General features: G+C 33.5%; 1 protein-coding gene across 5 annotated transcripts in view; it reads left to right on the plus strand.

The window, feature by feature from the left end:
- The window catches only part of CDH18 (cadherin 18), a 986,019-nt gene that overhangs the window by 879,504 nt on the left and 79,825 nt on the right, over positions 1-26,690 (plus strand). For all 5 annotated transcript variants that reach the window (XM_032337720.1, XM_032337722.1, XM_032337723.1 and 2 more), the window contains 2 exons: positions 12,737-12,924; positions 26,258-26,511. In XM_032337720.1, the coding sequence (XP_032193611.1) occupies positions 12,737-12,924; positions 26,258-26,511 (442 nt within the window). The remainder of the gene's footprint in view (positions 1-12,736; positions 12,925-26,257; positions 26,512-26,690) is intronic.

The raw sequence follows: 26,690 nt of genomic DNA on the forward strand, positions 1-26,690 counted from the left end.
TTTATTATTTTGTCCTTATTTATCCCTGCTTTTATGTTGAATTTGTGGTGAGGAAATAAATTTGTCCTTCTAATTCAGTGGTCTCTGGATCAAACTCTGATATGACTGTATCCATGATTTTGAAATTCAAGCCTGTTTTCATAGTTTTTAAAGAGATTTGGGGGTGGGAGCAGATAAATGGATTTCATCTATAAGAGTCAGACAGATATTTGTGACTGGAGGATGAACTATGAAAGATTGTATTGTTTGTTCATAATTGTTAGTTCCTTCCCCTCTTTCATCATGTTTTCCTGTAGGTAGCAAATATGTCCCTGCTTTAACTCTATGCTTTGACAATGACTTTGGCCTACAGAATATGACATGTTTAAGCAGAAGCTTTCTATTTTCATGATCTTGCCTCCTTCCAGTGGTTGCTTTTTCAGGTCATATTCTGGAATGAAAATTCATTTGGAATTGAGCCTATCCCAACAGAGTGATAGTTTAATCATATTTTTCTTCTGGTGTGTGTGTGTGTGTGTGTGTGTGTGTGTGTGTGTGTGTGTGTGTGTATTGTTTGTATACACACAAAAAAGGTGGTTTTTTATTAAATCACCAGGACAGGACCTTTGGGCAGAAATAGCTACACTGGGATTATGAAGAGTGACTGATTTTTTAATTTTTATTTAGTGAGGGTTAGGGATGGCTTAGGTCTGTAAGGAATTTGCATGCAAGGCTTCCAGGACCTTGCAGGGCTAGCTCCTGTTAAGATGAAGTCATTTACTACTAGCTAGTAAAACTTTAGTCATGAGACATTCAGATGTATATCAGCGGGCCATATGTTTGGAGAATGATCGCTAACATGTATCTTGCAGGAGTAGCAATAAAGGAAATTTCCAAAGGGATTCTGATATGTTAAGGAAGACTTACAGGATCCTGGAGGTCAGGTTAATGTCAAGCTAAGGTTGCTTTTGCCTCTAGCGAAGTATTAACATGAAGGCCGTTAAGTTCCCTGAGGAAGGTCACTGCCTGCCTCAAGTATCTGTCAATGGGCTGCTTTTTATAAGGAAATTTAATTTTTTTCCACATTTTGTTTTGCCTTTGTCCTCCACATCATTCCCCCATGAAGAAATCTGACCCTTAAATCTTCAAGGTTGCTGAGGGTGGGATGTCTTATCTTCTGTAATTTCTTCCTGCAGAATGAAGGGTGTAGCAGTGTCTCTATCTATGGGTCAACATAGGTCAGTTGGAGACTTACATACAGAACTTACAAAAGGCAGAGGCAGCTAAATCCAAAGTAGACCACATGGATTAATCTCCCCACATAGAAAGGATCATCTGTCAGTTTAAAGTCAGGGCATTGAAGGAATCTTCGTACCAGGTAAAGAGACATGAGAGAAAAGAGCAAAACAAGATTAGAAGAACAAAAAGTGGGGCACCCGGGTGGCTCAGTTGGTTAAGCTTCTACTTTCAGCTCAGGTCATGATCCTGGGGTCTGGGGTTTAAGTCCCATAGTGGGCCCTCTGCCCAGCAGGGGGTATGCTTTTCTCTCTCCCTCTGCCTCTGCCTCTTCTCATGCTCGTTCTCTCTCTCATGCTTGTGCTCTCTCTCGTGCTCGCACTCCCTCTCTCTCTCAGATAAATAAATCTTTAAAAAAAAAAAAAAAAGGAAAATCAAAAAGAAAAAGAAGCCCAAATAAGAGTGCTTTGGTAGTTGCAAAAACCCTCCTCTGGTACAGGAGCTTAATCATTAAAGGAAAGAGAGGGATGGTTTACGTGCCAGTTTGAGTATTTGTGTCTTTTAGTAACCCTGTCACATTTTTGTGGTATCTGGAGTATAAACAAACACTCTGTTTTAATAAAGCATAGGTTCCTCCTTGAGCTGTAGTTAGGATATCAAGGCACCGTTCAGTGTTAGAGGGCCACCTTTTGAATTAGTGCATGTCAAGCTTAGTTAAAGATGGTCACTGTATGCTTGGATAAATCCTCTATTTGCAATTTGATATCAATAGAGGCAGCTCCTGGGCACCCCCCTGCAAAACAAGGCTAAGAGATAAAACCATCATGAAGCCCTCTTTATGTGATATCTAGCCTTAACACTATTCTCATTATGAGGAATCACTGGCAAATATGAGAAGACTGGATATGGTCATCCCTCAGTGCAATATCCAATCCAGTCATGAGGAAAGTGATTCATTATTTTCATAATTCCATAGTTAACCCCATGAAGTGGGGTATACTCCAGCTCTTTAAGGAAAAATGTTGTCACCCCAACTATACAAAATTGATCAGTGATAGCTGAGTTATACAAGTGTTGGCAAAATCCATCCCATTTTCCTGCTATTCAAGTAACCATATGCCCGTGGGATCCTGTTATCATCTCCACAGAATAATAAGCATGAATATTATGAAGATTGTCTTTACATGAGCTGTTGTGGCAATTTCTCTGAAGTTTACCTCAAGTTATCTAGTTTAAGCAAACAGCATTCAAAGACAATTAGAAAGAGAATTTAAGATTCACAAAGGTGTGTTACTGAGACATAATTTTTCTCTCTATAACTACCTTCATTTCCAGAGATAGCTAAATCAGGATAATTCTTTGTAAAACAAGTCCAATTTTAACAAAATTGGCTAATTATTTACATAAGCCCAGCAAGAATATTGATTGACCATATAGATCTTTTAAAATCTGCTTTGTTGGAGCTTTTTATAAGGATTCTCAATGGAAGTTTTAGTATCCTCTCTGGGCCAGAAGCCTAGTCAAATACATATCATCAGACACGCCTTCAATATCTGTAGTTTGGGTGAATTCCTCTTCTTCAGGTCCCCAAATATCCTGAGGTTCCTGCACCTGCCAAAAAGCAACATTCTTTACTTAACTGGCAAGGCTACTTTAAACTCTGTAAGCAAGGAAACAGGCCAACATTTCCAGTGGGGCTTTATGGCTCCATAAATTCAGCCTTAGTTCCTTACAGCTATCTATCTGGTCATATCTGAGTCTATGCATGTCTCCCTCAAATATGGCATCCCAGTCAAAGTCTTTTTAAAACAACCAATGTTTTGGGGTACCTGGGTGGCTCACTTAGTTAGGTGACTGCCTTTGGCTCAGGGCACGATCCTGAAGTCCCAGGATTGAGTCCCACATCAAGCTCCCTGCTCAGCAGGGAGTCTGCTTCTCCTGCTGACCTCTCTCCTCTCATGCTCTCTCTCTCTCAAATAAATATAAAATAAATAAATAAATAAATAAATAAATAAATAAATAAAACAACCAATGTTTCCAATTAGCTTCTGTTATGAGGAGGAGATTTTTATTGAATTTATGCAAATGACTATGACTACCGTGAAAGAAGAAATACTCCCTGAGAATTTGAATTTCAGAGGGTTCTGGTAGAGAGAAAAGTTAATGGCTTCAATTAATCCATAATTAAATACTTTACCACATTTCTGTAAAGCATAGATATTTTAGGAGAAAATTTCCTTAATTTGGAAGAGCAAATATTAGAGAATCAACAAGAGTCACAAAGACTATAATCATTTTCCTCACCATGTAACCAAATTTATTCCATTTGAATGCACGTTCTGGAAATTCCTACCCAGTTTAGTTTTAGGATTTTAAAGATATCAAATACCTGTATTTGTTAAAAGTACTTTTCATGAATCTGTGTTGCTTGGGTGGCTCAGTCAGTTCAGCTTCTGACTCTTGATTTCAGCTCAGGTCATGATCTCAGGGTCTTGAGATCAAACCCTGCACTGGGCTCCATGCTCAGCAAGGATTCCTGCTTAAGATTCTCTCCTTCTGTCCCTCTCCCTGTTCATACACACTCTCTCTAAAATAAAAAACATAATAAATAAATAAATAAATATATTTTTAAAAAAGTCCTGCTCATGAATCTCCTTGAAGATGAAACACATTTCATAAGAGCATCAGAATAGTAACTATCACCAAAGACTTAAAAATGGACATCATTAAAAATTTGATATGAGTTCACTGTAATGCATTTACAAGGAAATTCAGTTATATAACACTTCAATAATCATACTATCAAGGGATGGCCTTATACCAGAACACAACATAACAAATAAACAAGCCTAACTAGTCAAAGAGGACTTCATTTACAATTTAAATCTTGAGGAAGTCTGTTGAAAATCCTAGAAAATTTATAAAGTACATGCCTAAATAGGATTTCAGATTGTCAAAGATGTGATAAAGACAAAACATAGAGACTAGTTTTTCTGAGAAGATAAAGAAAATAGAAAACAAATTAGTAAACAAATTTTTTTTTTGTCTTCATCTGCTCATAGTTTTCATATAAAACAAGGTGGAATTAAATATTTGCTGTTGTAAGCTACTGAGCTATTTTGGTGATTAATCAACACATAAACAGTTAATAAACATGCTAAATCTGTTATTTTTAGAATTATCACTGTGTCATCTAGTATATATATATTTTTATCCTGTATCTTGCTCATTTTCTCTCTCCTTCATGAGAATGTACACTTGGTAAGAATGAGAACTTTTGTCAGTTTTGTTTTCGGTATTCCCAGTACCTGAAACTATGCCAGCATGAGGTAAGTAACATGTACAGAACAAGCTGACAAAACCTAGGCTGACCCCAAATTTCAAATGGGTGACTACAAATTCATAAATAAGGATGAACATTTAAAGAAAAAAAATTGGAATGGGGCAGAGAAAAGCAGTTATCAACATCCATTTGACAAATAGATAGAGTGGATTTCACAGAGTACTTAGGAAGCACACACATGTATACCCGGGGGTCTGGTATATTTCCACAATATATTAGAAAATGGGAGACACTGGTATTAACCATCAAAGTGACCATAGATAAATTGACATCCTGAAGTTTTACAAATTGGTTAAACATTATATGCTGTTTATGCTTTAAAATAAAATATAAGATTATTTCATGGAATTAGAAGGGGGAAAGATTAAAGAAACAAATACATTAAACATAAAATGATCAATATTAATACATAAATATTATTTTAAACAAAAGGTGTAAACTTCGGGGAATGACAAGTCATATGGTGTTTTAAAAACATAATAGTTATAGGAGCTCCCGAGTGGCTTAGTCAGTCAAGCACTCAACTCTATGTTTTGGTTCAGGTCATGATCTCAGAGTCATGAGATCAAGCCCTGTTTGTGGCTTTGTGCTCCCCTTGGGAGTCTGCTTGAGATTCTTTGCCTCTGCCTCCCCTTACCCCTGTCTTCATTTGCATGCTCTCTCTCTTTCTCTAAAATAAATAAATAAAATCTTTAAAAAATAATAGTTATAATAATTATGCATATAATTTATGAGACTTTTCTTCAGAATCAAAAAAATTAGTAACATATGAAACTATTACAATAAAATAAAAGATTATCTTTACAGAAATCTGGGGATAAACCAACTATAAACACTCAACTTTCTTTTTAGAACTAGTTACCATTTTTAATAGAACAAAAACAGAAATAATTTCAATACAATTGAAATAATTAAAAACAAAAATAGACTTCATGGTAATGTGTAAAAGGAGATACAAGAAATAAATTAAGAGTTCTAGAAAATTGAAAATGCTTAATTGAGATCAGTGTTAGAAGCAATAAATAGAGAAAGAACCAATAATATTAAAAACTGATATAAAAATAATAAAAGTAGGAAAAAAGAAAAATCTCTATACAATAAAAAAACATGTGGGAGAGGACAGGGAAGGAAAACTGTAAAACAAAAATATCACTTCAAAGCCAGCTTAAAAAAATGTTTTGAAAGAAAACTTTCATGACTCAAAAAAAATATATTCAGGCCTCAGATTAAAATATCTCAACATGTTTTAATATTAAAACACCATCCAGAATTAAATACATCTTGGTCATATTTATTATAGAGACCAAAATAATTATTATAGTTAGGAGTGAAAGAAAAGAGCTCACCTAATAACATTAGTCAGGGGCTGATTGAAGTTTTCTCTTCTGTAGAACTATCTTCCCATCTCCTCATAGAATATAATAGTGCAAATGTGGATACATTATTTGGTTTAGGGGACATTTTTGTATCACACGATTTTACATCAGGTCATTAATTACCTCAGTATTCAACAAAACAAAAATTTGTTTTACCGGGAAGCATTTTATTTTCAGAGATTCTTTATTGCTACACAATTCAGATAGAATATCCTTCCTACTTGATGACTATTAGAGCAAGCAAAGCTGTCTTGTTGTAGCTTGTGTAAATAAAACCAAGGTGAGTGTACTGGGGCTACACAATTATTAGATATAATTATATTTCATAAAAGCAGAGCTACATGTAAAACAATACAATGACTGCTTTATTTACTAAAGAATTGGAAAAATAAATTCCTGTGTTTTAAAAACAAATATGGAATGACCTGGGTTTTTTGGTACATAATCTATGACAGGTATTGTTAAAATCAACGCCTTCATTATATCAACTAGATCTACAATTACATCTAACATGAAATTTTTAAATGTGTAAGTTCATTGTAGCTATTATATATAATATATATTTTATATATATATTTCACCTATATATATATAATACATAATCTATCTATCTATATGATAAATTTTCTCTCACGAATGCTATAAGAGAAAGGAGGGATCTAGGAAAAACTTGGTCCTTAATTTCAATAGAAAGAATTAAAAATTAAGTTTAAATTTGGTTTAAATTTGTGCATGTTGTTACATATCCAATTATATAATTTGCTTCAGAGACTTGAACACATGATCTCTCTTTCCCTGTCTCTCTGTCTCCCACTAATACATAAATGGAACGGAGATACGCCTTCATACAACATGTGTTTGTATATATAATCCCAAACTGTGTGTAAGCATGTATGTATATACGCCTGTATACATATGCCTATATGCCTGGATGAAAATGCAGTGAGGTTTTTAATCCTTTTTCATCCTCTCGGAAATGTATAATGTTACACAGCATATAACCTTTTTGTGAACTTGAGCAGAGTACTCTAAGGGATATTTTGGCAACTGTAGAAGTGCTGATTAGGCTGTGCTATAAATTATACAAGATGGGTATTTTTTTTCCCCCAGAGGGAGTAATTACAGAGTAAAAATGATACGAAAGGCAAAAGGTCATTCACCATGTATTCCAAGATTCTAGGAATTATGGCCTTTGTTAATCTTATTTAGATAAAAGTGAACTTTTTTCCTAAATAGTAAACTGACTCCTTCTATGCAATTGAGCCACATCATGGATAGAAATGACAAAGCTTCAGGCTGTTAGTCAAAGATTTACATTTTGAATCATACCCTTTAAAGTTTCTCCCAAGTGTCCTTCAAGTCTATAAAGAATGCCAATTCTGATAAATAACAGGTAAATGAAGGTTCAGATGTAATTATTATTATTCAAAAATGAGAATATCTAATTGTTTATGGATTGTTGTATCTCAGCTTTCAGAATTCTTAAAGGTAATACTATATATTATATATCTTTATAAATGGTGTTAGCATTTTTGTTAGAATTGGTATTTAGAATAAGGTTTGTCTGATATCTTTTCTTATTGTGGGATAATTCAATATATTTCCTCCCATGGTTAATTAAGCTATATTAAAAATGTGACACATAATGGTATTTATTGGATTAAAGTTGCAAAGGTACATGTGAATGTTGTCTTTATGTCAGACATTAATAAAATAAAACACTTAAGCATCAGTTGTATACTAGGCTCTTTAGAAGGAACCCAGTCCCAATGTTCTTGGTTTCTTTGAAATTAAATTTATAGCAAGTCTATTTTTTATATTCTTTGTGATCTTTGTTATCAGAGACATCCAAAGTCATTGATTTATTCTCCTTTTATCATGATATATATTATATATAATATATATAACTCATATGATATATATCATATTTTGTTATAATATTTTAAATATTATATCCAATTAATATATGCAATATAATATATATTATTCTTATATGTTATAATGCATATGATATATAATACATAATAATATTATTATATAAGATTATATGATATAGATTTCCAATTTCCTCTTCTATTAATCTTATATATATGTTACATATACATTTCTAATTTCCTCTTCTATTAATCCTACAGTTCTCTCACTAGAATATCCCCTTTTACACACACACACACACATACACACACACTCAGGTTTTAATTGCTTGTATTTCTTATCTTATTAGAGAGGCTTTTTATTCATTCTCTATTGATTCATCTGTTAATGGAGACTTGAGTTGTTCCCATATCTCAGCCATTGTGAATAATGCTACAGAGAACATGGTAATATAGACATTTATTTGAGATTCTAATTTCAGATTTTTGGGATATGTACCCAGAAGTGGAATTTCTGGATCATATAATAGTTCTAGTTTTTAATTTTTGAGGAACCTCTATATTGTTTTCCACAGCTATTGCACCACATTTTACCTTCCCACCAACAGTGTAAGGGTTCCAATTTCTCCATAATGCTACCAACACTTTTTGTCTTTTGTGTTTTGGTAATAGTCATTCTACCAGGTGTGAAGTGATCTCTACATGTAGTTTTTATTTTTCATTTCCCTGATAATTAATGATGTTGAATATCTTTTTATATAATTTTTGGCTATTTTAATGTCTTCTTTGGAGAAATGTCTTCTTAAATCCTTTGCCAGTTTTGTAATGGCTTCTTCTTTTATTTTTATTTTAAAATTTTAAATTTTGCTCTTGACTTGAAATTCTTTGTATATTATGGAAATGAACCTCTTATCACATAAATGGCTTACAGGTATTTTCTCCTATTCTGTAGGCCGCTTTTTCATTCTGTTGATTGTCTCCTATACTGTGCAGTAGTTTTTAGTTTGGTGTAGACCCACTCATCCATTTTTTCTTTGATGCCTGAGTTTTTGATAACATATCCAAGAAATAATTACCAACCCAATATCAAGAAGATTTTCCCTGTATTTTCTTTCAGGAATTCAAATCTTCAAGCCTTATATTTAAATTGTTGATATGTTTTGAGTTGGTTTTGTGTGTGCTGTAATATAGAGGGCAAATTTCTTTTTTTTTGCAAGTGCATATCTAGTTTTCCCAATACCATTTGATGAAGAAACTGTTTTTTCCTGTTGTTTAATGTTGGTACTCTTATCAAAGTTCAGCTGGCTGTCTATGCTTGGGTTTACTTCTGGGCTCTCTATTCTGTTTCATTGGGTTATATGTGTATCTTTACGCTATGTCATATTGTTTCAAATACTGTAGCCTTGTAATATAGTTTGAAATCAGGACATTTGAAGCTTCTAGTTTTGTTCTTTTTTTTCTACTTGCTTCATTCTCTGTATTTTGTAGTTCTGTATTTTCTGTATTTTGAGGATGCTTTGTTCTGTTTTGTTTTTCTATTTCCATGAAAAACACATATGGAATTGTGATTAGAATGGCACAGCACCAATCTGTAGATTGTTTTAGGTAATATGGACCCTTTAACAGTATTAAGTCTTCCAATGTTTAAACACAAGATGTCTTTCTATTTATTCATATTTCCTTTAATTTCCTTCATCAATGTTTTGTATTTTCTAGTACATAGTCATTTCACCTCATTGGTTAAATTTCTTTTTAGTATATGTGCTGCCGAAGCGAGCACGTTAAATTTCCTTTTAAGTATGTTATTATATTTAATGGTATTGCAAATTAGACTGTTTTCTGAATTTCCTTTTTAGATGGTTTGTTGTTAATGTACAGAGACAGCTGATTTTTGTGTTTTGATTTTATATCCTGCAACTTTACTGAACTTGTTCATTCTAATAGTAATGTGTGTGTGTGTGTGTGTGTGTGTGTGTGTGTGTGTGTGTGTTAGTCTTTGGGCTTTCTACCTATAATATCTTGTCATCTGGTAACAGAAATATTACTTCTTCCTCTTTAATTGGATTCCTCTTATTATTTTTTTTTCTTTTTAACTTCTCTGGCTAAAACTTCCAGTACTGTGTTAGCTAGAAGTAGAAATATTAGGCATTCTTGCTTTTATCCAGATCTGAGAAGGAAGATTTTCAATTTTTCATCAATGAATATGATGTTAAGCTATGAACTTACTGTTACAGCTTTTATGATGTCTATATACCGTTCTTCTATACATATTTTTTTAATTTTGGTAAATAAATATATATATATATATAAATAGGTAAACATAAAAATATATGTAAGCTATAAACTATATACATATACAGTATTTATTTTCTTAAAGAGCCTCATCATATTTATTCTCCTGGAATTTATAGCATTTTTTAGGTACTTGGCTGTTTATTCAGGCCTTAGAAATTAAAAAGAAATACTCTAAACTTCTTTTGATTTATAAATAAATCTTATCTATCAGCTATTTTTTGTTAGTTATTAGGAGACATTTTGAATACAGTTTACAGTTCACATGTTCTCAACTATATGGAGAGTGTATAAGTGTTTAAATATTAATCTTAATATATTCTAATTTGTCTAATGGAGCATGGTGAATGTGGAAGAGTTACTATACTTGCAATTCCTAGAATGTATCAATAAGTATCAGCTCTTTCCCTGAACATGATTGTCTTCCAAGGAGATGCTTCCTCTTATATGATGTGATCTAAAAGTTATCTAGGATATGATCTTTTATGACAACTTATACAAAAAACAACCTGCTTTGTAACACTACCATCATAATAATTTTGTAATTTGCTTACTTATTTTTCTGAACTAAGACTTCATTTGCTTGCAAGTGTATCACCTCAGTTTTAATTAGCTGAGGGTCCTTTGGAAGGCTTATAGAACTGTGGAAAGTTAAGCTGTAACTTAGAGACCTTACTTAGAAACCAGGATCTTGACATCCTAGTCTTTCTATCTGAGGGGCTGGAAAATAAGAGATACAGTCTAATTTATTTTTTTCCTTTTTTTTTTTAAACAGAACAGTGTCCTATTCTATACATAACTGCCTAGGAACATTATGATATTTACAAAGATCCTGAAAATCATGGCTTCTTTCTGTTACTGAATTTGTGCCCTGAGATTAGGTACTTTAACATGAATTTTGGAAACATGACCTCATCAAAGTCCCTTCCAACATTTCATAGCTTTGCCAACAAAGAGAGATCAAAGTTCTTTCCTAGTTCCAGTACCAACATTTTGGGGAATGTACTCTCTTTGGATCATCGTGAGTCAACTGCCTATCCTTTCACAAATCAGCTGAGAGCAGAAAGGTGGAGTCCTGTAAAATTGGGGCCTTATACTCTTCACAGGTCAATTAAACATATCAAGAGGTGTCAAATGACAAATCTTGATAAAAACACATGATTAAGTTTAGGGGATCATGTGTTTCACAGAAAAGGGCAGTCTACCCAGGAAATGTTAAGTTGGTGAGGATTGTTGAACTAAAAATATGTCAGGTAGCATCACACATGTTTATAGAGGAGAACTGGGAAAACTCTTTGTTGAATAATGAATAAACACAGATATATAAATCAATCCCTGGTATCCCCATGTAGCACTTTAAAACATACAACTGTATCTTTAGAAGTAAATGAGAGGACTCCACACATTTACCAGATATATTAACTTAAAAAAATATTATCATACCATAGCTAACAAAATATTGGGTTAGGGAAATTATTTTCATACAAGCTCTACATTCATTTATCTATATAGCCTAATTATATCCATGTATGATGTTAAATCACCATTCTTTTAGTCTTGGTTGAAACACTTATACAATTGCATTTTAATTCAAGGTTTCTGCTATTTACATTGTTACTTAGATTTGCTAAAACAAATAAGTTGTTTCAATAGATATATTTCTAATTTGTCAATAAAACAGTTGGTAGCAACATGACCATTTATGCTTCTTAATATCTAATTCATAAGTTTCTATAAGGAAAGTTCTGAGCTCTCTCTGAAGAAATTTAGTATCAGGACAGACTGAAAATTTTAAATTGCTCTATGTAAACATTTAATATCAAAATATATTGAAAAATATATTTTTGCATATCATATCATGAAGTTTACATAATCAATAGTGTTTTAATATATATAGGGTAAAAATTAATTCAATCACAAATACTATATCATCCTATGTAGTTATATTTATTTTTCTCATTCTTTGACTTAGTCATTATTTCTATTAATTTTAATAATTTTGTTTTAATTATGATTTTATTATAAAACCACTCCAAATTCTTTCCAGAAGCTGACCTAGAGTACATGGCAATTAAATATATAAATAAATTTACGATCTCTCTTTGTCCTGCATTATACATTTCACTAAATTAAGCTATTGATCAGAATAATAATCACATTTATAGGTATGCTATATTCTTTTCTTTGTTTTCACTTTGAATTTCAAGTTTTGAATTTCAGGTTTTCAAACTCTTATATTTTAATTTCACATGTTGTATGAGAGGAGAAATTCATTGGGGATTACACTAGAACTTGACTAATTTAGTATTTGCTCAACATAAGAATGCAAATTTGATCTCCCTTGTCTTTTGTTCTGTTGCCTAGGGATGTAGAGCTAATAAAATATTTTATATTAAGATATCTGCAAATTCTTCTTATGTAGGTTATTTTACATATGTTTTAAAGTTAGTGTAAATCTAGTATTCCATTACTACAGAATTTACTAATATTTAAAATCTGAAAGCATATCCACTTTATATATTACTTAATATGTTTGTTTGAATATGTGGTCTAACCATTTTCATGTCTTTTCCTTGTCAAATTTTTTTGTGAACTGTATTACCATCAAATGATTTTTAATATGAAATATTTTTCAGAGCACTATCAGCTGTATGTTCCTGAGTCAGCTCAAGTTGGTTCAGCTGTTGGGAAAATCAAAGCAAACGATGCAGACACTGGTTCAAATGCTGACATGACCTATTCTATCATTAACGGTGATGGTATTGGGATATTCTCCATCTCCACTGACAAAGAGACCAGAGAAGGGATCCTTTCTTTAAAGAAGGTAAAAAGAACATACTTTCTCTGATTTAGGTAATTCACCCAGTTTTCCATGAATGATCCACATTGGTGTCAGTTATCCATATTGTCAGGTCATTAAAAATGTTAAATATTTCCTCTTTAACATGTAATTACATCTTAATTATGACTGTGTCTGCCTCTTTGAAGCCACTCTTAGGAATATATATATATATATATATATATATATATATATATATATATTTTTTTTTTTTTAATAATGGGAAGATCTATTGTGGAATATGCTGTGAATGTGTCTGCCATCTTGTTTTCAGATAACAGCTTTATCATGCTTGCCAGTTCTATTAATGTCATTATTCTATGTTGTACTAATCCAAGTAACATTAAGAGATTTTTCTAACAATGTAAAAATCTCCGTCATGTTAGTTAACACTCACTGGGAGAGGGTTTTTTTTTTTTTTTTTGACAGTAATGGATTCATCAAGACAGATTTAGTGGAACCATTAACCTCCTCCTGACTCTTTTTTATTGCTAAAAATTTATTTGTCAGTGGACTAAATATATCTATCACCTTTTTGATTTTAGAGTACAATATGTTTATGTCCTTGAAAAAATGAAGTGGAACACAGAAAAATAGCAAAGAATTTAAATATAACTCCTAATGCAGTGTATCTTAAATATTGAATTATTTCAGCTTAGAAATCTAGAAACATTCATATCTCTGGGCTTTACCTTCATATATTTTTATTCAGAAATACTGAAGTGGAGCTGAGGAATTGGTCTTTTTAACAAATACTCTCAATGATTCTGCTGTAAAATGTATTCAAAACACAGGCTGAGAAATTTTATCCTGATGTGCTACCATAGACAGTGAAGTGAATCCATCATCTACCTGTATCTATCTACCCATCCATCTATCTACCTATGTATCTGTCAATCTATCATTTAGCTATCTACATAATTTTTGTGTGTTTTGTATATGTTTTTCTATTTGAACTGTATACAATTTTATTCTTCTAATGAATATCATTTTATATTGATTAAAATTAAGGATTAATTTGTTTTCAGTTGCTACAAAAGGGACCTGCAAACTAGATTTTAGAGTGATTAAATATAGAAGAGTAGTCATCTCTAGTTTATGTAAAATATTGATGTCTTCACTTAAAATACTTTATCATTGGGGTGCCTGGGTGGCTCAGTGGGTTAAAGCCTCTGCCTTAGGCTCAAGGCATGATCTCAGGGTCCTGAGATAGAGCCCTGCATTGAGCTCTCTGCTCAGTGGGGAGCCTGCCCCCCCCCCGCCCACCTCTCTGCCTACTTGTGATCTCTCTCTCTGTCAAATAAATAAAATCTTTTAAAAAGTACTTTATCATTTTAATCTTTCTTTCCGGAGATTGTAATAAGAAGTCCTGTAAAACAAATAAATGAGAGGGGCATCTGGGAGGCTCACTTAGTTAAGCATCTGACTTTGGCTCAGGTCATCTCAGGGTCCTGGGATTGAACCCCACTTGGGCTCCCCGCTCAGTGGGGAGTCTTCTTGTCCCTCTCCTTTTGCCTTGCCCCCTGCTAATGCACTCTCTCTCTCTATCCAATAAATAAATACAATCTTAAAAAAAAACTTTAAAAAATGAACATCCAAACAAATGAGAATTTGATAAAATGAGGATTATAGTTGTAAGTGGAGAGACTGAATATGTGTTTCTACGCAGATGAGTAAAAGTCAATAGAGACAAGAAACTGAGCATACTAATTAGAGAATAATTCATTTAAAAAGATGGACTGGGGTAAAAATGACCCTGTATAGAATCTTGGTCACAAGTAGAAAGAAACAACTTATGATGATATGCCTCCTTTCTTGAGAAAATCCAACAGAAGTGGAAAGTAAATTGTTGCTGATAAGCTTGCAATGATACAGCCAGCGTGCAGAAGGTGGGGGAGGGGAGGAGTTCTTGCCTATTGAGCACTATGGTCTTTGTAAAGTGGAAAGTTACAACGTGTTTGCAAAAAGTGAGGGTGATGGATGGTTTAACTACATAAAGGATCTGAAATGCATCCTCGTATATACCATGGAATTAAGAATAATGGGGATTTTACAATCCTACATGGTCTCAATTTGACAGTGTTTATGAAAAGCAAAGGCAAATGGTTTGTGTGCATATGCATGCACATACATCTAATTAACATACAATAGTTATTTTCACGATGAAATTTGTTTCAATTGTGTAAATAGTAGTGAGAATGTATTCAAAATAACCTCCACAATTAATGAGTTCAAATTTTCCTTCACTGTTTTTCCATGAATTTTTTAAAATATTTTATTTATTTATTTGACAGAGAGAGAAAGATCCTCAGTAGGCAGAAAGGCAGGCGGAGATAGAGGGGAAGCAGGCTCCCTGCTGAGCAGAGAGCCATGCGAGGCTTGATTCCAGGGCCCTGAGATCGTGACTTGAGCCGAAGGCAGAGGCTTACCGCACTGAGCCACCATTTTTTAATGTAGTCTGCACTTCCAAGATGCATTCTTGTTTGCATTCATATAATTTTCGAATCCTTCAGATTAAGATCATAAATCTGAGTTACTTCATTGCTATATATTGTATGCTGTAAATATTTGCAATTTTAGAAATAAACTATGTAATTTATTCAGGGGTACTCATTCAGGGGCGCCTGGGTGGCTCAGTAGATCAAACATCTGCCTTTGGCTCAGGTCATGGTCCCAGGGTTCTGGGATCAAGCCCCGCCTTGGGCTCCCTGCTAAGTGGGGAGTCTGCTTCTTCCTCTGCCTCTGCCTTCTCCCCTCCCCAGCTCTTGCTTTTTCTCTTGCTCTCCCTCTCACTCATCTCAAATAAGTAAAATCTTAAAAAAAAAAAAAAAAAAAAAAGATACTCATTCAGATGGCAGGAAATAGATCAAACAGCCCTTTAAAATCTGTTCCTTATTTAATCCTCTAAGGCAGCTCACCTTAGCCAGCAAGGCAGAACAGCTAATCTTCCCAAAGATCGAAATCAGCACTGCTTTCTAAATCTGCTTGCAGGAGCCTCTGCCCATTCCTGTCCATATCATTCCTTTATCAGAAAATTGCCAAGTTGAATTCACTGGTCCATGGTGTGGTAGGTTGTAAATACACTTTGATAACTTTCATTCATTGTTTAATGGAGCCTGACTGGGTTGGAAAGGGAAAAAGAAAAGGGCGAATGCAAGCTGATGCACTCTCCTCTGGCAGAAACCCTGTAGCTAGGGACACAGCCTTCTTAGCAGCCTCTCGCAGGCTCTCTTCCTGTGGGCTCCATATCAGCTTGCACTCTTTATAGCGCTTGTTCCAATTTCTTTTTTAATTCAAGAATGGATCCAACCCTATTGACTCTCCTGACTTTCAGCAAATACCATCTGTAATATCATTTTCTTTCTTCAGATGTATTTAAATACATAGACAGTGTCTATTATCTTAAGCAAAAATATCTAAATTTGGTCTTCAAGTCAATGAAGAGTGGTGGAAAATATGATCTCCACTGTCAAAGGAAATACAAATTTTGGTCCTGCCATTGAAAGATCTGTGGTGTAATTTCAGGTCTTTGAATCTGCTGTTTTCTTTCTTTCTTTTTTTTTTTTTAAGATTTCATTTATTTATCTGACAGGAAGAGGTCATAAGTAGGCAGAGAGGCAGGAAGAGAGAGAGGGGGAAGCAGGCTCCCCGCTGAGGAGGGAGCCCAATGCAGGGCTGGATCCCAGGACCCCGGGATCATGACTGAGCTGAAAGCAGAGGTTTTAATCCACTGAGCCACCCAGGTACCCCTGCTGTTTTCTTATTTAAGCACTTTAACAAGGTGATTACTAAAAACATGGATAAAATAAGGTGAAAGTTGGGATCTAAATTTTGTCTGCCAAAAAATTACAATAATACCTTAATTTCTACTTTTCTCCTTGTCTTCCTTTTCTCTTCTATTTGCACTAAGTTTTAGTTACACTTTTGAGACCACTGCATGTCGTTATTATTGTGTCCTTTATTTAATGTTATCCAATTCCCTATAAGAATGCAAAAAAAGTACTCTGTGTATATTATATCGTATATACATGTTGTCACTCGTGTTTTTGGTAATCTACTTCTCTTTCCTTCTTCTCTAAAAGATTTTTTTTCAAAGTTACAGTTTAATATTGTCTTTATAGTTCAACATTTGCTGGTATATATCAGTCATAGATATCTCTCTCTGGATTATCTTTTCTATTTTACATATCAGTGTAGGCATTTCACTAACTTCTCGCTATGGAAAATGTAACAATTCTAGATCCCTCTTAACTCTGCTGAATCTCATAAAGTAGGAAGACCTTATTCTAATTAATTCACTGTGAATGCACTGATAATTACCATGGATGTGTATCTACGTATGCTGTAAGTGCATGTCTACAACCAATGCTTGTGAACTATTTTGCAGCTGAAAACCGTATTTTTTAAGCTTCATACTATTCAGTGTGTAATAAGATTGCTATCATTTTATTTTAAAAATGATTTGAAATAGATCATAGATAAACATAAAAGGTTACAGTATTTTTATAAAGTTTAAGTTAATGCTAGGAGGAAAAAATATGAAATATGTTCAATTATAACCATACTAGATCTTTTCCAAATGACCACATTTTTGGTTGTTTAGTGGATCCTTTTTATTGAATTTTTCTTTAGTATACCTTTGCATTGACTGATAAAATAAGAATCAGATTATTCTGGCCTTTGGATTGTAAAGTTTTGGGGCTCGGAGTCACAAAGTGCAATGAATAAGACATCCCAATCTATTACAAATCCCCACAAAGACAAACATGAACACACTTTATTTTAAGAAGAAATACATTTCTAGGGCACCTGGGCAGTGCAGTCAGTTAAGCATCTTAGTTAATTTTGGCTCAGGTCATGACCTTGGGGTCCTGGAATTGAACCCCAAATTGGAGCTCCATACTCAGCTCAGAGCCTACATAAGACTTTCTCTGCCTCTATCCCTCCCCCCTGCACTCACCCCCAGTAAAATCAAGAAAAGAAAATCTTAAAAAAAAAAAATGAGAAGAAATAGGTTTCCAATTCTAATAAACTATTTACAAAAATTGAACATTGATTAGGGATTTTATTATCAAAAAATTTTTCCAAGCTGCTATTTTTATATTTATAAGGGTCTAACATCTGGAAAGAAATTCTCCTGGTCAACCAGTTGCTAAAGAGAGGAGTCCACATTTCAATTCAGTGAAATCTATTACCATATTTGCAGTGACTTTTGACAGAGGACTGCTTTGGGGCAACTTTTGTTCTTCCTACTCATATATAGTCATGACCATGAAGTGACAGATATAAGTTGAAACTACTTTGGATGTTAATTGGATGATTTTTACATATATATATCTATAATATAATTTAGTACATTAGATGGAATTTGGTAATCTTTTGAAACATCCTGATGAGTTAAGCTATTCATATCCGTAGACTATTAGTAAGTTTTCATATGTGGGGACATATGGAAACACACACACATATATGCTTGTATAAAAAATACACATAAATGATATATAAATGTACTTTATATATTATAAGATATATGTGTATTTGTTATTTGAGATAAAAATGTCCCATTTATTTGTCAAGTCTTCAAATGATAGTAAGGAAACATTTAATATTGATTTATATAAATATCTTTGGAATTATACACATTGAATGAACATTATACTCTTCTGCACAGAGAAACTTATAACAAGAAAGCTTATACGTGTATTCTAGTTTCCACAGAACATCTTCCATCCAGGAATCATCTCTGACAAGGACCACCAACCATGACATAATAAGAAAGTCTAGTTGAAGAAACATTCAAATCCATGTCATTTTCCTTTTTTTTTTTTTTTTTTGGAGAGTTATCATTTAAAATACATTCTTTCAGAAAGCAAAATTTAATATCAGTTACTATTCCAGAATTTAACCATTTTGTGGCACAACTGAAGTTACATTTGCATCTATTAACATTGCTATCAGTTCCATTATTATCCACCCATTCTTGCATTATAAAACCTAGATGAGAGTGGAATATAGAAACTGGACCAAGGTGGGGTCATAAAGAGTCTCTAATTACCAAAAAAAAAAAAAAAAAGAGAGAGAGAGAGAGAGAGAGAAAGGAAAAAATGAAAAAGATAATTTTAGGACCCTCTTGAACTCCCAGAAGAATGGATTCATAGAGCAGCTTGGCTGAATGCTGTTTTCAGTATCTTTCTACTTCTGTTGGTTATATAGGTCCAGTGGAAGAATATACCAGTGCCATTTAATAAAGAATAGAAGTGATTAATGAGAAACAATTAAAAAGTCCCAAATATGTAGAGCTGGCTGGAAAATGATTGATGGAAATGATAACTATCTACAGTAATGTGAAATGTGTTAATATTAAAGAGGGAAAAAGTATTATTTTATAAGTTAGAGAGAGCAATGATATGTAAAAGTAATTACTAGGAGTAATAGGATGAAATTAAGAAACTAAAACTTAAAATGAAAATTGGAATCAAATCATTGACAGTGAACTGCATTAGGATATTCAGCAGTAATTAAGGAAAAGTAAGAGAAGCCCCAGTGGCTGGGAAGTTAAAATTATACCAGAATAAGCCCTTCTACCAGGGACAGAAGAGAGAGACGATTTTGTGTGAAAAGCATTTAAGTTTCTTAACTCTGTGAGTCTGTGAATTAAGGAAATTATAAAGGCACTCCGAGTTCTGGTAGCCAGAATTAATGAAATTATAGTTAATGAAGTTATCAATTCATTTTTAGTGTTACAGCAAATACTTGAAAAGATGTGTAAATGCATTTTTTAATGGTGAGGATGTTATATTACACTAAAAATCTGTTCATCTTCAGTCACCAAATTGGAATGTTATATTACACTGTTTATGTACTAAAAATTTCAGGCAGTGTATACAGCATAGTGCTTCAGGACACAGCAAATAAACATTTTTTTTTAAAGATTTTATTTATTTATTTGACAGAGAGAAATCACAAGTAGTCAGAGAGGCAGGCAGAGAGAGAGAGGGAAGCAGGCTCCCTGCTGAGCAGAGAGCCCAATGCGGGACTCGATCCCAGGACCCTGAGATCATGACCTGAGCCGAAGGCAGCGGCTTAACCCACTGAGCCACCCAGGCGCCCCAGGACACAGCAAATAAGAGTCGCACTGCCTGACGTCAAATCCCATGCATACCACTTACTGGTTGTAGCTCCTGGAAAAGTTGAACTTTTCCGTGCCTCGATTTTCTCATCTGTAAATGGGAAACAATTATAAATTATAGAAGTGTGATAGTTAAATGAGTTAGTGTATGTTAATTGTTTAGGTCACACATAAGTGTCAGCTATCCATCTTTTAGAAATAATATAAAAATTTGTCAATCTTCAAAAATAAACCATGCAGTAGCACCTTTCTGTACTCTAAATATGGCTATGTTTGAGATTGAGGAAGAGCTATTCATCATGCCCCATGTACTAGGAATTATGCCAGATACCTGAAATATGAAGATGAATTAGATAATATTCTTTCTCTTAGAGAAAACTGAGTAGATGTGAAACATTATTATAATACAAGATGTCAAATGTCCATGGTATAGGTTTACTTAAATTGTTATGAGCTCACAGAGAAGAGGGCCAATTTTTCAAAGATGAAGAAGGGTCCGAGAATACTTTGCATGGGAAATTCCTTTTAGGCATGCGTGGAACAATATGTAGCAGATACAAGCAAAATCAATGTGAATCAAGGGCTTTATATTTAACTGCATTGTCCTTTAAATGTGGGGATCACAGGCAAACAATTTGGAACATTAAAAATGAGCAATATTATATTGGGGGATGCATCATCTAAGCAATATGATTGTAGCATGAGCTACCTGAAATCTATGTCTTTCCTGAAGAAATCTTTATGGCCCATGGCTGCAGAGTGGAAATTTCTGAACACCAGACCTGGGGTCTCATCCAACAAGTGGTTGAACTAGAATGTGAATTGAGTTTCCAACCATGCTCAGGTGTCTTCTTCCCCAGGAATGCTAAGGCAGTCACAGAAATTGGGACAGCTAAGGAGCAGGTTATATTCCCTAAAGCCCAGCGAAAGGTCAGCCCAGACAAATTTCAGATTCTGTCCCCAGTATCATGAGAGAATAAATTTATGTTGTGTCAATCCACCTAGTTTTTTAGTAATTTGCTGTGGCAGTCCTCAGAAACAAATGCATTAACTCAAAAACCTAACAGACCAATTGAATTATTAAGCAACCTCATTTCTGAGTATCTGTGGAATCATTCTAAGCACCATTCCAATAAAAGAGAGCATATCACAGGTGTAATTATTCCAGGAATGTTTGGATAGTTTAATGTTATAAAAACAAATATTTTACACTGAATTTTATAAAATTATTTTTTGTGTATGTCATACGTTGTTGACAACAGCAATTTCATATGGTTAATACTCATTTATTTACTTTTTTATAGTTGAAGGTTGTCAATACATATCCATGCTGTATTTGTGGTAATTCTATATTTCTGATATATTTAGTTATTAACTATGATAGTCGTGATTTATCATGGTTAACATTGTTAGAGAAGACACAGGACACCCAGTTAAGTTCTAATTTCAAATAAATTGTAATTTCTTAACTAAGTATGTCCCATGTGATAATTGACACATACTCTATCAGAAAATAATTTTGATTCACTAAATTTGGCAACACTAAGCAAAGCATTTGTTAAGTATGAGCTGATGTGGTAGTTTGAGTTTGTAAGTCACAGAGCTTGAATCACAACTAAACTTGTGCAGAGAATTAAACTTAAAGCAAATTCTGTATAAATGAAAAAGAATTTGGTGATATTCCTGGAATATTTATTCCTGAACATTAGTATTATATTAGTAATCTCCAGTAGAATACCTTTGTCTTATGCTTACCTATTAAACACTAAACCAATAATCTAGACATACAGTTTTCCAAAATAGAAAATTGAAATAGTTCTGCAGTTTTGTTAAATGAAATAAACTATATTTAAATTATGAACTTCTGTTCCCCATACCAAGTATTTTGGTGAGGCAGAATTTATGGAGTAGATAATGGGTTAGCAAATTATCAACTTCTCTTTCAAAAAATATTCAGATAAATCTAAAGGGAAGAACTCTTTGCTCATTTTTTTCTTCAGCTTGAGTGTTTTAATAATTTCTTTCTGAATGTTGTCAGCGAACAGCCAGAAAGACCTAAAAGCATGAACAGTTGACATTTTAATGTAGAACTGGAAAAAAATTATTTCTTATTCTCATGAACAGTCTCTGGTTATAATATACCCCTTATCACGTCCATAAACAATACCTCATGTGTATGGAGTTATTCTTTATCTGGTTTTGATTCATTATTTTTAAGGCAGGAAAAACATGTTTTGTGTTTTAAAAACTTTCAACCAGGGGTACCTTTAAGCAAAGCCAGGCATTGCTTAAAAAATAAAAATTAAAAAACAAAGCTATCAACCAGACATTTCATGTTTTTGGTTTCTGTAGTTAACTCAGTAATAGCCTGGGAGAATTTTCTTTCTTTTTTAAGATTTTATTTATTTAGTTGAGACAGAGAGAATAAATGGGGGAGGGGCTAAAGGAGAGGGAGAAGCAGATTCTTCACCAAGCAGAGAGCCTGACTAGCAGGGAGCATGCCGCAGGACTGGATCCCTGGACCCAGAGATGATGACATGAGCTGAAGGCAGATGCTTAACTGACTGAACTACCCAGGTGCCCCTCAATTTTTTTTTCTTTTAATCATTTTCCCTTCACTGTCTTCTTACCAGAATCAGGCTTTGGATGAATAGATTTCACCATTCCTGGTATAAAGTTTTTGATATACTATTTTTAGGTTAAAATAAAAATCTGGTAGCTATGGAATGTGTAACCCATAAGCAGAGTTCTAAATAATTTCCCAGGACTAAATGATTAGTAGGGAATTACTGGAAGATCTATTGAAACTGTGTGGATGATGAGTATTTGAACAGTTTTGCCAAAATTACAGAAGTACCAAAAATAATAATCCTAATCCAATATCTATATACTATTATAGTTTTAGTGCAAAACAAAGTTACCATACTTTATATGCTATACATAATCCTACAGTCCAAGAATAAATGGTGGAATTTCTTCCCAGTTTTTCTGCACTTGCAATTTAGCACCGCCAGATTTTCTACATAAATGAAGCTATTAAATATTTCCATTTCCATTAATTCATTCGCTTCTAAAGTCCCTGTCTCCACTTAAAGAATCTTCTCATTCCTTGGTGGCTCTAGCTGGATTCCAATCCACCCATCTGCCATTCGTCTTGTGGTAAACAAGTCCTACAAAATGATTATCCCTGCCTTGGTGTAGTTAAATATATATTAGATAATCATAAGCATGAAACCATGTGTCTGCATAAACAGCCTGTACCTTAGCAGTAGGTAGGCTAGTGTTAAGATAAATGACATCCATGTTGCCAAGGGACCTGCTTAAACAAACCAAGAGACGCCTGTCATATTGAGAGCACAGCTTGATAATAATATTTGATGGTGTAGAGGTGGCCAAAATTGTCTCTACAAATTTCACTGAGAGTCACAAAGATGTAAAAGCCTACACAAATGAATAAATGGAGATGACTTTTGAAATCCTGTGTTACAGTGAAAAAGAGATGTTAAGCATTACTAGTAAACAAATCCTGTTTTGCTTTTTGGGTATTTGTTTTGTTTTATTTTTAAGGTCTCCTACACGCAAGTTCAAAGAGAAAAACCTTAATCATTATAAAGTTTCCCAGATGCAGCTGGTTGACTTTAAAAAATTACATTGATCTAAACATATGGTAAACCTGCCAACAGTGTTGCTTTCCATAAATAAAATACCTGGCTTCTGACAGCCCATGCTCCTCTGCACCTATCAAGGATCATTTCCATCCACCCAATTCCTGATAGGCAGCAAGTGAGCACTGTTTCTAGAATAGGGTATTTAAATTTGGATGAGATTTGCTGAATTAGTCAAAGACATAAATTCTTTTTCTTTTCTTTTCTTTTTTTTTTTAAGATTTTTTATTTATTTGACAGAGAGAGATCACAAGTAGGCAGAGAGGCAGGCAGAAAGAGACAGAGGAGGAAACAGGCTCCCTGCCGAGCAGAGAGCCTAATGTGGGACTCGATCCCAGGACTCTCAGATCACGACCTAAGCTGAAGGCAGATGCTTCACCCACTGAGCCCCCAGGTGCCCCAAGACACAGATTCTTATTTACTAATATCAAGGAGAGAAGTCAAGGAAGGAAAAAGGATAATTTTATCCTTTTTTATTTTATATTTTAAATTCCCTCAGAAAGAAATGATTCCCAACTGATGGAGTCATAAACTTCAGAACTAATCAACCCTTATTTAAAATAAATGTAAAATATACAGTATTGTGTCATATATAAATTTGTATGTGTATATATTACATATATGTGTGTGTGTGTGTGTGTGTGTGTGTGTGGTCTACTTTTATGAATTTGAGTCTTTAACTTTTTTTTTGACATTTTTATTTTGTTTTCTAAAAACTTAAAAAAAATTGCAATGGCCCACACTCATCCACGTCCCTGAGATATATGATAGGTTCTAGGTTCTTAATATTTCATTTGGATATTAAATAATTGTTTTTCCTTTTATGCCATCTTCAGTCTCTAGGAAGTCTCTAGGAAGACCAATTTTCCAAGGTAGTTTAGAAGAAATAAGGGAAGTAATCATCAGTAGGAGTGATCGTTCTGTTTTTATGGACACTTTTTCTTTCTTTTTTAATTTTTTTAAAGATTTTATTTATTTACTTGAGAGAGAGAAAGCGAGTATGAGAGGGCAGAAGGTCAGAAGGAGAAACAGACTCCCCACTGAGCAGGGAGCCCGATGTGGGACTCGATCCCAGGACTCCAGGATCATGACCTGGGCGGAAGTCAGTTGCTTAACCAACTGAGCCACCCAGGCGCCCAAGGACACTCGTTCTAATGAGCTTCTCCTTGGCTCTTAGTGCAAAGGAAACTATCTGAGTTCCTCCTTAGGAAGTAATCATTCTCTGATCTTTCAAGAAAGAAAGCTGCAAGACTGGAGCATTCTAGTGTAAAATTAGTGGCAGATACAGGGATGAAAAAATATTCTGTTTTTCTCATAGATATTAATCAGGAAAGACCAGCATCAGTGGATATTTCACCAGGCTCTGAAAAGGCTGATGTCTGGATCCTTTGCACCAACATCACTATGAAAATTTTTTACATTGTTAACCCTAAATCTGAGCTCATTTTAGGTCATAGAGTCTATTATATGCATCAAGTGTAACATATACATTTAGCTATGTGAAAAAGTACTCTCTCTTAGAAACAATACTCACTGTTTACAGGGACTCCTATTTCTGATTCTGTATCCTTAATATTTTCATAATATCTAGTATTCTTATGGCATTAAGTACAGTGATATAAATGTCTATCTACTGTGTTATATCCTATATTAGACCATATGTTCCTTCAGGCAAAACACTTGGATGAATTTATTCATTATTTTAAGTCAAATCCATGACTTCTGACCTATATTGTTAACACACACACACAACAAAAATGGTTGGATTACTTTAAAGATTAAGACAAAAATTAAAAGGATTATGGGAAACATTTAATATGGACTCAAAGCTAAAAAGCAAATGGTATAAATAAAAAAAGATAATTTTAGAAATAAAGTAGCTAAAAACATTATATTAAAGAATATGAAAACAAAACAAATACATAAAATGGTATTACCAGGAAAACAAAATAAAAGTAAAACAATAAACGTGAGATTCGGAAGTTTGTATATTTTACGAAGTGTTTAAGGAAATGTTGTTGAATTGAAAACTTAAAAGCTTATCAGATTGTAAAATACAGTACAAAGTTTAAAACCAGCAAGGTGAAAGTAAGATAATGATAGATTAAAAAAAAATATCAGTGATAGAACATAAATTGTTTAAATGCAAAACAAAAATCTATTTTTAAAGTTAAAAAAATTTGTACCAAGTATTTTTAAGATTGCTAATGCAAACTGAAGAGAAGACAGAAGTTACTAGAAACTGAGTCTCCAAAAGGCAGTATTTATTGGCCTCTAAGAAATATTTTTTGTTCCTAGTTATCATCATGTTTATATCTTTGAAAAATTACAGTTGATTCAGACTTGAGTTTTTATGGTTTTTGACTTAGATGTTATTGTGAAGACAAACTTCATAGTCTGTTGACAAATGAAAGTAGATTGACTTAAATCTATCTGCATTTGTTTGTTTTAAAAAATGCAAAAAGATGTTTGAAATGTAATGGCAGTCATAATATTGGAAATTTTATATATTTTTTCCCAACAGCCACTGAACTATGAGAAAAAGAAATCATACACTCTCACCATAGAAGGAGCAAATACACATCTTGATTTCCGCTTTTCTCACTTGGGTCCTTTTAAAGATGCTACCATGTTGAAGATCATTGTTGGAGATGTGGATGAACCACCCCTCTTTTCCATGCCTTCCTATGTCATGGAAGTCTATGAAAATGCCAAAATCGGGACTGTCGTTGGCACAGTTTTGGCACAAGATCCTGACAGTGCTAATAGCTTAGTAAGGTATGGTATGTCTTAATCTTGTAGACGTATAAAGTTTCTTATTGCCTCTCACAATAATTCAAAATGAATAAAATAAAACGTGAAATATTTTATTTCCACGTTATTTTTATTAAGGTGATTAAATTAGAATATTAATTGAGTCGTTGGCTGAGTATTGTAGCGATGGGTTTCTGTCAAAT

The sequence above is a fragment of the Mustela erminea genome, chromosome 3 (genome assembly GCF_009829155.1).
Source record: "Mustela erminea isolate mMusErm1 chromosome 3, mMusErm1.Pri, whole genome shotgun sequence".
NCBI classification, from domain to species: domain Eukaryota; kingdom Metazoa; phylum Chordata; class Mammalia; order Carnivora; family Mustelidae; genus Mustela; species Mustela erminea.